Here is a 13,228-nt window from a genome sequence, read left to right as displayed (position 1 = left end):
TTCAAGCCTCATAACTCAAAAAGTACTTAACGAAAAGGTACTTAATTATAGTGTTTTGGAAAGCTCTCGAGATAAGCTACAAGAATGTGCAAAAATATATAGGATGTTCTATTTAAAAAAATTGAAGTGACCTTCACATGACCTTCAAATGACTCTTCAAGGTCAAACCAATGGTACTATCTTATGGCCTCCTCGAAACCATACAACTTTTGTCCGAAACATTTTTTCATAATTTCCATATTTTTCGAGATATTTGCCTGGGGCGATTAAAATGAAACACCCTGTATATCAGCTGTTCATATTTTATCTCAACTTTCGGAATTTAAAAACTATTCAATTCTATCAAAATATCCTCTCTCTTTTTACTTGTCGCTGCCTTTTTGATTTTGCGATAAAAACTTGAGGAAACATCGGTGATTTTGAAAAATTCGATTCTATCTGATATGACAATATTATACAATTTCGAAATAATGGATAGAATCTAATATTTTTATTTAATAGGATATTAATCCTATCTTTCTTAGAAATAATAAATTCAAATAAATCGAGACGAAAATACATAAAATTGTTTTTTTATCACTTTAATATCTATCTAAGTTTCCTGTACGAATCAAAAATTCTAACGCTAGAATACATTTTTATGTAATATCGATTTATCGATCCATGCGATCATTTGAAAAGAAAAATCTTGATTAGCAATGGATCGTAATTGAATTTAAAACCTGCAATCGTACGCTATTTTAGTCTATATATTTTCAGATTATAAAGGACGAGAGAAACCGCGTTTGCGAGGATCGTGATGCCCGGTTTCCTCTTCCCGTCGCGGTTCATCTTCGTTGTTCTTTTCATACTGCCTACACACAAATGTGGCGAATATAATACACATATAGTTATTACACGTGGCGTGGTTTCTATTGTGAAGGCATCTGTCGTTCCGCCATCGGTCGTCGTGACGAACCGAACGCTGACAACGGAGGAAGAAAAAAGGCGGGAAATCGGAAATTAAAAATTAATTACATATCGCCGCATTACTTTGTCATCGGATCAACGTCGGAAAACTCATAAGGAGTATCCGCGATATTGTAATGGACTCATCATCCGCGTAAGTATTCGACAAGTTCGTAACAATTATTTTCGGATGAAAAACTCGACACGCTTCTCAATCAACTTCTAATCAACATCGCATAAAAATAAAAAATTATCGATATTATTTTGTCAATTTTCGCTCTTCTTACATCTTTACTATAGCGATAATAAATAGAATATATTTTAAAATCGGCGCATTTTTTCTCCTTTTTGTTTAAGGCCACCGACCGCTTTTTGGCGAACCGCGGTGGCTCGCAGCGCGGGCGTGTCTGTGAAGCGGTCATCGGACAACCTGAGGAGAAGAGGGGTGCAGAAGGAAGCCGAATGAGCCGCTGCCAGGTGTACGCATCGTTTATATGGATAGGTAGAAAACAAGGTGGGTACCATATGTTGATCTGCTGACGGACGCTCCGGCACGCGCCGAGCGCACTCAAACTCGAGCCTTTACACCGCGAGGATCGGACCTACCGGTGTCCACCCTGGTGCCCTTTTACCGATCCAACTCGACGAGCGTCTCTGACAGTTCACTCTCGACGCTTCTTTTTCACGAGACCCGCGGGATAAAAAAATTGGAAGTGGACGGAGGAAGATTATCGATGAAGAGATTAACGCGAGAGAAATCGATCGGGTTTCACGTAGGAGGTGATGTGCCAGATAATAAATTTGACATTTGACATTTATACTATTCATATCTCATTAGATATACAATTATAATTTAATTGGACGAGCAAATACGACAATAATTTTGCGATAAAAGGCCAAAGAGAAAGACCAAATAAATGTGAAATTATTTACTGCAATGTATATTAACACTAGCACTAGAAACATATTTTGATGATACCTAAATACCATTACTTGGTTGCGTTAAAAATTCAATAGAATGTGAATCAGCAGTGATGGATGGTGCTCTAATTCTTTCCTCAGCGTGACATCAAGAAAATTTGAAGATTGCAGAAATATCATGAAAATTCGCTCATGTGAAAGGTATTTCCTCGCCTTTTGCTACAAAACCCATTTAATGAAACAACTTTGACGAAGCATTCTCGCTGAATCGATTTAAAACACCAATCTACAATCATGGCCCTGCTGTCGAATCATCACTGCAATTACCAGAACACCCAGTCCGAGATGCTGACACCCACGTACGCCAATTCAGCGGGGAGCTACGACCCCCTGTATCCATCACCGTACAACTCTCCGAGCTATGATTCCACCAGAATCGCGTATAGAGATAACTGCACGCACGAGAACGAACTTACGCCGCGAAGGGAGGTCGAGACGTTGGATTACACCAAGGACGTAGTGTCGGAATACACGAAGACCCCGGAGGGATACGATCGAGGACCTTATGGCGTCCTGACGCCCGTCACGCCGCAGAGGTAATCACTGTAGACTTTATCAGGAGTTTTGTTAGGAGAGGAAATTTAGTGCAGAAATCGTCATTCTCTCGGAAATTTATTAGATACGAGCCGCCGCATTCGATGGATCAGACAAAATCGCCGCGATCGATGTTGTACGAGGAAAGTTCGATGAACTATCATACCCCATCCTACTGCTACGAGACTCCTCCGCAGGAACCGAGGTATCAGCCCCTGGAGAATAGCAAACCAATCATCACGATCGTAGAATCTCGCGCCAGTTGCTGGGAACCCATCATCTCGACACAGGTAACTATTAATTTATTAATTTATTAATTCAAATTATAAAACTTAATAAAACGATCAATTATGTCATTCTGATAGGAACTAGTAATTAATTTTTCGCTAATAAAGACATCAGTCACTGGATTTTAAACACTATTTTATAATAATCGAATAAAAATATTTCATATGTGCATTGTACAAAAATATAATAATATCAATAATTTTTATTTTAAAAATACTTTTTCTTCTTTTTTGATTATTATATACAAGTAATTTTTTAAAAAGAAAAAAATATAATTTTAAGAATATAATATATATATGAAATTAAAATTATATAAAACTAAAATTATATAAATTATATAAAATTATATAAATTTATAAATTTATTATATATAATATATTATTATATATATAATTATATAAAATTATATAAATTATATAAATTATATAAAATTATATAAAATTATATAAATATTTTGCGATATAAAAGAAATTTTATTACAAGTCAAAATTGACTCAGCATCTGTTCATACTTCAAGAGTAAAATATTTGAAAGCTTAATCATATTCATTAGCCTTAACTATTTTATAAACAATTAATTCGAAATAAAATTTAATAGAATGCCCAATTTTATTGCCTTGAATTAAGTATTATATAAGACAACATTTATAGTGATTAAGCAATAATTGAAAATATATGCCAAGTACATGCGATTCATTTGCTCGAACCGCGAACTTTTTCCAGAAAATGCCGACGACACCGCCGGTGAGCCCGCGAAAAGGTCGGCGAAGATCGCGCGACGTCCCACCGTCGCCAACGGTACTCAAACGTCGTCGTCTGGCCGCAAATGCACGTGAAAGACGACGCATGAACGGACTGAACGACGCCTTCGACAAGTTGCGCGAGGTCGTGCCGAGCCTTGGGACCGATCACAAGCTCAGCAAGTTCGAGACTCTACAGATGGCACAGAGCTACATAGCCGCCTTGTGCGATCTTCTGCAGAGGCACGATAGCAAGAGATAGAATGGAAAACGCAAGTACCATTATATGTATGTTTTATCCTCTGTTTGCTCTAATTTCATGTCATCGAAGATGAATATTTGATTACTTGAATCTCATCTTCGAGAAAAAAGTCTTATGTATAACAATAATCTAATCAACTGTTCCTTTTTTATAAGAAAATCTGAATACAATTTTTTAATAATTTTCTTAACTTTAAAAATAATTTTCCCCCAAGGTTCTAAACAGATGGATTAGACTATTGTTGAATTGTGAACTATTCTAGAATTGAAAAGCCAGTCATAGAAGTTTAATACGTTTTACGAACAGCCAATGTTTTATGAATAGTTAATTAATTGTAGAAAGCGATAAATATGTAGTTACTAATCATTAATTTATTATATAACTTTAGAATATAAATCAAAACGCACAGATTATATTTCAATAAATATCCAAAAATGTGACAAGCCATTTACGGCATATATTGTAATAAGACTGAAAATTGCATAGTTAGCCATATCATCATAAACAATAATTTGTGAGTGATTTTACTAATAACTATCATTATCATGCGATAAGTGGCGATAATTTAATTATATTTGTGTTTAATTATATTTTTAATATACAATATGATATGCTACAAATTTTTGCAAAAAATATATATTTTTTATAATCTCTTATAATTTGGAATATTTCTAATTTTCATATTAAATTGAAACATCAAAAATAACTAGTTCTTTTTTTAGGTAAATATGTGCGTTTGTATTTTATGATATATATTATATTTTAAGAAGACGAAACAGCTAAAGATCCAAAGAGTAAGCGACAGTTTAAAAATGTATTAGATTTAATTGTAAGATATATAGCTAATTTATTACTCTATTAATATTTCAATTTCACTAAAGCTTAAAAAATGTAATTTTTTTATTATTTTTCGATGATATTAGGCAAAATTAAACTATAATTTCTCTCTCTTATTATATTAGTTCTTATAAAAATATTTCTCTAGCTAAGGAAAGTTTTTATGTATAAGATTATTGTGCTATTCTCTTTGACGAGTCATAAAACTTGTAAATCGTTCATTGTAAATTTATTATTACTATTGTATCTAGTCAAGAGATTATTACGATTATCAACTTTAATAATATCTAAAACGCCAAAGAAATTTAAAAGAGCAAGGACATTGTAAAGAATAATAATGGCAAAAAATTGTATTCAAAGAGTTATTGTATAATCGACCAAAGATTTTTATAAATAAATAAGAAGCGTTATAAATGTATTAAATAAGCAGATATGTCATTACATGTATCTCGTAAGACAATTGATTTATTAGATTTATAGAATACAGAGATAATCATAAGATGTTAATTGTAATAAATAACATGATTTTGTATGATTTTGTACACTATTGTAAATAAAAACCTATGCAAGAAAAATCAGATTAAAATATAATTAATAATTGACATTTTCTGCAAAATATCAGAATTTCAGATAAAAGATTAATCAGATAAAAGATCTATGAGCAGTCGCCATCTTGTGTTATACATGGAAAATATCTGCGAAGAAGATACTTTCATTATTTGCGCAAAACATTTTTTTTCGTTCTACAATAATATAATTTTTTGCAATGATATAAATTCCATCACAGAGTTGTAACAGAATTTTATTTCATCATAATAGAACTTTGTTCCGTCACTAATAACGTAAAATAAATACTGTAAAATATCGATCGCACAATAAAGTATTAAAAAAGAAAAAAAATATAATTATAGATAAAAAAATATTTCCCGAATCTAATGTGATTAATAATGATATCGATCTGTATGTTTAAAATTAAAGGAAAAGAATTCAATTATAATGGATGGTTTTATTTTATTTCATCAATTTTTTAAGCCACACGAATTGTGTCGACTAATTAAGCAGAGTGAATCGCACGATGTCATACCGCATACACTTCCGGTCATCTCGTGCATAAACGTCGATTTTCCGGTGCTGCACGCGGGCGCGTGACCGGCACACGCACTTGTTGCTCACCTTTCCCTTTGAAAGTCCCCTCTCTCTCCCTTCCTTCCGGATACGAGCGATTCCCGCGCACTTGCCTCGAATATTCGCCTTCGTTATTTTCAGTTTTGTCATCGCATACCGCCTTCGACAGCGGTTACTTTCTCTTTGGTATGTATAAGTCGCGGATGACATGTATTTATTGCAAAATGTGTCTTTTCGATACCGTGAGAATTCCTTGCCATTGCGTAGACGCTATCCCGTATATAATTTTGCTCTAATTATTTGCGTTCTGTTTATTATTCTTCGATTGTGTGTGTGCTTTCTTCATTTCCGAAACGACTGAACAGACGAACGCAAATTAATGTAACGTTGCGCATATGACAACCGACAGCTGTTGCTGATACTACTCGGGTACATTGTTCTCGCAGCATGTGTAAATATAAACTACATACATGTATATTATTTATTTATTTATTTATTTATTTATTATTTATTTATTTATTTATTTATTTATTATTTATTTATTATTTATTTATTATTTATTTATTATTTATTTATTATTTATTTATTTATTATTTATTTATTATTTATTTATTATTTATTTATTTATTTATTTATTATTTTTTTATTTATTATTTATTTATTTATTTATTATTTATTTATTTATTATTTATTTATTTAACAGCTGTATATTCCATCAAAAAAAGATTTATTTGTCATTGAATCAATGATGTATTATGTCATGTATTATGTGTATAAAATTATAGCTAAGTCAAATTCTCGAAATGTTCTTTTTCCAAAATGAATGCATTACACATGAAGAAGAGAAAATGCAATAATTCGTAATAATCTCTTTTTTTCATTTATAATAAATCATATTTCTATTCATATTTATATATTGTATCAAACTAAAAAAAATAATAATAATTTTTAAAATATAATAATTATCCCGTAATATTAATATTATTATTATTATTATTATTGCTTTTCAATGTGTGATATTCGTCGTGATACTAATCTACGATATCAAAACGAAATAAAAATAATGCTCCCTTTCTTAAATGACCATCGAATTTCAGAAAGGGAATGTCACTCGTACCCGGATGCTTGTCGAACAACGTCCGGGGGCGAGCGGACAACATTCCTTACGACGATCTCGACGATGGCCCTAAGAAGGCGATAAGAGCCATCGAGAGAACGAGAAGGGAACGTGCGGACGTGAAACGACACAGTGAGACGTCAGAGTGATGTGCACGCGTGAGAATATGACGCGGCGTCCTTAAAAGGCGTTCGCTTATACTCTTTGATTGATCCGGTCGAATGGTCAATTAACGCACGTCGAATGCTCTCGTCGGATCGGTTATCGCGCTGGTGCCGGTGATCAGCTCGATGTGTCTTTATACGCGAACTCTCTCTCGAGTCCCGGGGTCTTTTGGCTGTCCGTCTTCGACGCGAGGTAAAAAAAGATCGGAAATAAAAAGTAGGCAACGCACGTCAACAGATAGTTCTTTGTATCGTCGATAAAAAGAGCTGAAATTTTTTCCTCCATTTTTGGGAAATGTAGCGCAAAGAGAGGATAATAATTGAATAAATATTTATAGCGAGCGATTATCTCGTTGATACAAATCTAGAAAAATGACAGACGAAAGTTTCTAAAGTTTCAACGTCCTAAATTCGATGTTTCCGTTTCGATATGAAAGATGAAGATGGAACGAGCTGTCCAAGTCAATCCGCGGAAAGAAGGGAAGTAGACGGATCGAAATACAAAGTCCCTCGATTGAGCCCTTTCCTTCCGTTGGATTGGCAAAATCGAGAAGAAAAAAAGTTTCGAGATACGTAGGCGGACAGCGGCACGTGCCCCACAATAGAGCTCGTTAGCGATTTCGTATGATTTCCTTTTTCGTTTCTTTCTCTAGATAGACGTCCACCTTCCTGTCGTAAATAAGGATCCCTTCCAGCACCAGATGTCCAGTAATTAGCGATCATTAATTACCTGAACGAACGGACCAGCGTTCGGCGCAGTTACTGAGAGAGAAAGAGAAAGAGAAAGATCTCCGATATATCTACTAAACGCTAAGGTAATTTAAACATAAGAGATTTTTCATTCTTGGGAGGAGGAGAATACATTATATATAATTAAATCTAAAAACATATTCCGTGACAATTTAACACTTTTTTATCAAATCTCGTGCATCATTTCATTGTGAAATAAGTAAAAAAATAATTAAAATTTAAAAATTAAATTTAAAAATATTATTTTAATAGTAATAACAAAATAAGCTAAAAAGAGAAGGAGAAATAATGACTTCGATATCAATAAAATTTATATTGCGATATAATGATAGATTGACATATAGTTTTTAACTAAGCCTATCCGAGGAGAAAAGCTAATATCCCGTTAGAAAGAAGGGCGCGGATATGTTCCCAAAGAGACAGCAGGGAAAAAGACTGCGAGACAGATTTTGACCGAGTGGTCACTAGGCTGTAGGGCGTGACCAGAAACGGTCAAGCATCGAAAGGATCGCTGAAAATCGATTTCAGGCACAATTTGCGCCGATCGCGCCCTTTCGACCGGGAAAACAAATTGACTCGAGAGATTCGATTATCCTTTTTCTTCATTTTCCTCGCGTTCCCGCTCGTCCATATCGATATTCCGTGGATTGTGCCAAAATTCAAATGGATGTACGTTAAAAGTACGTCGAGAGGCCCCGATGATTATTATCTTGAAATCAAATTTAGATCGCAACGTCCATCCCGCGTCCCGTGGGAGACGATGCGATTCGTTCCAGGCTGCAGGTACAGCCGAAGAAGACGAGCCGGGAACCAAAAGTTCCCCGGGACACCTTTCGTTACCCTTATGGTGTCAAAGTCGGCACCCCGGACGAGATCAATTTTATAGCCATCTGACTCCGTGTCGGACGAATTTTTCCATCATCTACGATGTGAATCCGTAAACTCGTTAATCCTTTCGACGATCGGAGAACGATCGTTGACTAACAAGAGGACGCGCGGAACCAATTACTAGAATCAGTCTAACTCGTTTGGAGAATCGCGTCGAAATTCGTCTCGTGGATTTTTCTGTGACTACGTCTTCAAATAATCTATTTCTTTAAAAATAAAGAGAGTAAAAAAGATCTTAAATCTTATTAAATCTCACAGAAAATTTAATCTTATTAAAAAATCTCACAGAAAACTCTCTCTTAAAAATAATTCTCTCTCTTTCTAAGAAAGGAATTACTTATTTACGATATCGTTAGTGGTTATTTTTTAATTTAATTGATTAACTCTCATGGATTTTTCAGTGACTACGTCTTGAAATAATCTATTTCTTTAAAAATAACTCTCTAAGAAAGAGAGTAAAAAAAATCTTAAATCTTATTAAATCTCACAGAAAACTCTCTCTTAAAAATAATTCTCTCTCTTTCTAAGAAAGGAAATATTACGATATCGTTAGTGGCCATTTTTTAATTTAATTGATTAACTCTCATGGATTTTTCAGTGACTACGTCTTCAAATAATCTATTTCTTTAAAAATAAAGAAAGAGAGTAAAAAAATCTTAAATCTTATTAAATCTCACAGAAAACTCTCTCTTAAAAATAATTCTCTCTCTTTCTAAGAAAGGAAATATTACGATATCGTTAGTAACCATTTTTTAATTTAATTGATTAACTCTCATGGATTTTTCAGTGACTACGTCTTCAAATAATCTATTTCTTTAAAAGTAACTCTCTAAGAAAGAGAGTAAAAATTAAATCTTATTAAAAATATCCCAGGAAACTCTCTTTTAAAAATAACTCTCTCTTTCTAAGAAAGAAATTACTAATTGTTTACAATATCGTTAGTGGTCAATTTTTAACTTAACTGATTAACTGCTATAAATTTTGGATTTAAATTGAATATTATTATACTTTTTATTATAGCTTTGACCAATTTATAGGACCAGTTATAAATTTCATTCAACTGGATGCTTTAAGCGACCTTTAAGGATATCTTAATATTTATCGTATTGACAAGCATTAAATATAAAAACATTTTATTTGAAAAAAAAAATAAAGCTAGAATAACGTGTATATGAGCCGATGGACGTTTTAATGAGCAGTCTGTAATCTCCGTATCGATCTGCTTAGTCACTTAACTTCATGCCTTTCATTAAGGAAAAGCGTGCTGAAAAATAAACGAGCGCTTTGATACACCGACTGATTAGTTTTGCTCGCTAGTTATTAAATTAGTCCTCGGGAAAACTCGTCGAAACGTGATTGTGCGTTTTCCTTGCTTATTGGCGACAATAACGTCAAGTAAAATGAACGAAAAGTACTCAAGTATGCAATTAACATGTTTAATCGATTCTCAACAAAGAGTCAAAGGAAAGAAAGAGAAAAGAAAAAGAAAAAATACCCTCAAGCGAGAGCAATCTGATAAATCATAAGTATTGCTCTATATCGCCGATATAATAATCTGAGTTCTCGGTAAAGATGTCCCCGGAGGAGGTGCGTTCAAAGAAACTCGTTGCTCAGCCAGAAACTGCACGAGATAGCCGGTTTTCGATCGCCATTCGGCCGAACATTGGGCTCGATCAAATATTCTTTATATATAATAAAATCCCTCTAAAAAAACCTTACAAAGGTAAAAAAAATACGCCAAGCACATAAAAAATATTCCACCTTGTATACAATAAAACGTTTAATAAAAAAAGTCCCTAAAAATAATTTATAAAAATTTTCCCTCAAAAAATATATATATAATTTTCCTAAAAAAATAAAATATAATTTTCTCGTTAAAATATTAAATATTAAAAATCTGACAGAAATTGATTTACGTCTCTCATCACTTTAACGCGTTAATACTTTTGACAGGCGATAAGTGTGTTCCATCAATCTGCCGAAAATATTTCTCAACATATATATATTTGCAAAAATTTGTCGATTAATGTGAAATAAATGCTTCTATCCTCTCGAAACACTTGTGGGATTTGATTTTGTGTGCAATAAAATTAATTTCTCACTTTAATTCATTTCATACAGCAAATTTGCGAATTTCTCATTAGAAATCGAAGAGACATCTTTGAAAAAAAATAATTATGTAATATACAATAATAATTGTATAATAATAAAAATAATTATATAATATATAAAAATAATTATATAATAATAAATATTATAATTTACGCGATTGAACAAATGTTCAATCAATGTTTGTTGACAGATGTCATCGAAATTGTATTAAACATCGACATTTCTCACTGGATGCATTCCTTATATGTAATATAAAAGTAATCTTATAATTATCCATATAAGGCACATAGAAAAAGAAGTCGCTCGAGACGATAGAAAAACGCCATATATATATACGAGATGAAAAGAAAGAAGAGTCGCGTCGAAGATGAGTCGCGTCACGCAGATCTGCCAGAAATTATAGGAATAATATAATGGCGCGTGGTACGCAAGTGAGAAGTAAAAAGGAAAGGGTTAAGGAGAAACCATATATTACTAAACTCACCATCAGTTCACGAGCTATTCAGCGCCCGACCGAGCGCTCTATATGTTAAATTAGGTGAGGACTTTTTTTTATTATTTTTATTATTGTCAGTTGCAAGGAATAAAATAATCAATAGATTAACGTACCAGGAGATCTATATATCGCTCTAATCAAGCCGAAAATCTCTTCTTATAGAGGCAAATCTATATGAAAATTAATAAAATTTAAATTTAAGTAGAGATATATTTTTCTCTCGTATAAAAATGATAGAAATGTATAGTCTTTTCTTCTCTCATATTATATTAAATGACATTGATAGCTTGAGAAACGTGATGTCGATATCTATCGATATTCAGAATACATATTTCACATCAACTTGCTGTGCAATTATTTGCAAGCGACATTTTCTGACAAAATATACATTTAAAAAATATACATACCTAAGAAATATTCAATTTATTTTGCAAGATTGTCGAGAATAAAAGTGGTAGTGAAAAAAATTAACTTCAGATCTAGAAAGATGTTTTCCTCGATCGAATATTCAATTTATTTTGCAAGATTGTCGAGAATAAAAGTGGTTGCAATGAAAAAAATTAACTTCAGATCCAGAAAAATGTTTTCGTCGATCGAAGATCCATTTCGCCGATATTCATATTAATAAGAAAAAAAGCTCCGAGGATCCTCTCGCGGTTCTAATCATCCGTGACAAGCCACGCCACATTGCCATATGCCGTGCGCGATATCGTTGCAATTACGTCTCGATCGGTATAAATTATTACCTTGGCATTCGTACGCCCTGGCATTACCGCCGCCGTGTCTCTGAACTCGTGTCACACTCCGCACGGCCGCGACTGCCTAAATTATTGCGTTCGCGGACGCCATATTATCGGCACGCGCCCTGTCCGAAACATGGCGCACAGATGACCACTATGATGAATACCCCTCGCGCGCCGAGTATTCACGATGAATCCCAAAGGACCGATCGGCGGCACGCCGCTCATCTTCTGCTGGGACAGATTGGCAAAAGGACATCTTGGCGAGGATTCATCGCGGTCGGGCAGTCGTCAGACACGCTCCAGCCAGGGTCTGATATCAATTCCTGTCCAATAGAATTGCAATCTATAGAAAAAAAAATTAATACTTAAAATGGCAATTTTTAGAAAATATTGAACTGCAAAATTTTTTAGAAATCGAAAATAGTAAATTATATACGAATCAATTTTGTCTCTGCATTTTTTTAATCGCATCTCGACCACGGACTTTTCAATAAGTTCGAAAATGAGCGATCGGCATCTAACCGGGACCGATCTAACCTGTCATTAAATGATTGTTAGAGGGGGTATACTCGTTGTTATCGGGCCTGGCAATTAGGGGGTAGTTAGCCCCGTGCGCGCACCCTCGTTTACGGTGGCCGACCACCGCCGACACTGCTGCTGTCATGCCTCGCCGGTCAGGATGTAACCGATGCAACAGATGACACTGACTTTTCGATTGCCCTATCCTCATATCATGACGGGCACGGGAGCCCCCCGTTCATTTATTGCTCCTCGGCCAGTCGGCTCGTGCCATGTGGCGATCCCCCTCGTCCACACGAAACGATCGCCCCGAACGACGACGTGTCATCGGTACGCCTAATTTACGATCACATCAAGACTTAACTCATTCTAATATTTTCCGAGTATTCGATCGATACCGGATCCTATTTAAGTATTTAAGCTTTAGTTAATCAAGCTTCTAAAGAGTATTCCGATTTCTACAGTGTCTGAGATAGAGCATAATTCCTTTTTAAATAAAGTTTTAACACACTTTATTTAAAAAAAGAGATATATTCTATTTAAAAAGTATTATTTTAAAATAACGCGCAACAATAAAATTATAATCTGTAATTATGTAATTAATAGGGAAAAAGATTTCTCTTGAAATACCGTGAAAATTTTCTTGATTTTCTGAAAAGTAGCTTCACTTAGGGGAGACCGGGGACAAAAGTAACATTTTTTGTATTTTAGGTCACTAATTAATT

General features: G+C 34.0%; 1 protein-coding gene across 1 annotated transcript; it reads left to right on the top strand.

Moving 5' to 3' along the window:
* Positions 1–1,529: 1,529 nt before the first annotated feature.
* Positions 1,530–4,109, top strand: LOC145963853 (uncharacterized). The gene is made up of 3 exons (XM_083086124.1): positions 1,530–2,465; positions 2,549–2,753; positions 3,474–4,109. Exons 1-3 carry the CDS (start codon positions 2,164–2,166, stop codon positions 3,750–3,752), a joined length of 786 nt encoding a protein of 261 aa, XP_082942250.1. The 5' UTR covers positions 1,530–2,163; the 3' UTR covers positions 3,753–4,109.
* The last annotated feature ends 9,119 nt before the right edge of the window (positions 4,110–13,228 follow it).

Source organism: Camponotus vicinus, unplaced genomic scaffold, assembly GCF_025532165.1.
Source record: "Camponotus vicinus isolate PSW18456_S1 unplaced genomic scaffold, iyCamVici1.0 SCAF_13, whole genome shotgun sequence".
NCBI lineage: Eukaryota > Metazoa > Arthropoda > Insecta > Hymenoptera > Formicidae > Camponotus > Camponotus vicinus.
The sequence above is the reverse complement of the archived record's forward strand: the minus strand, read 5'-3'. Positions and strand labels throughout refer to the sequence as shown.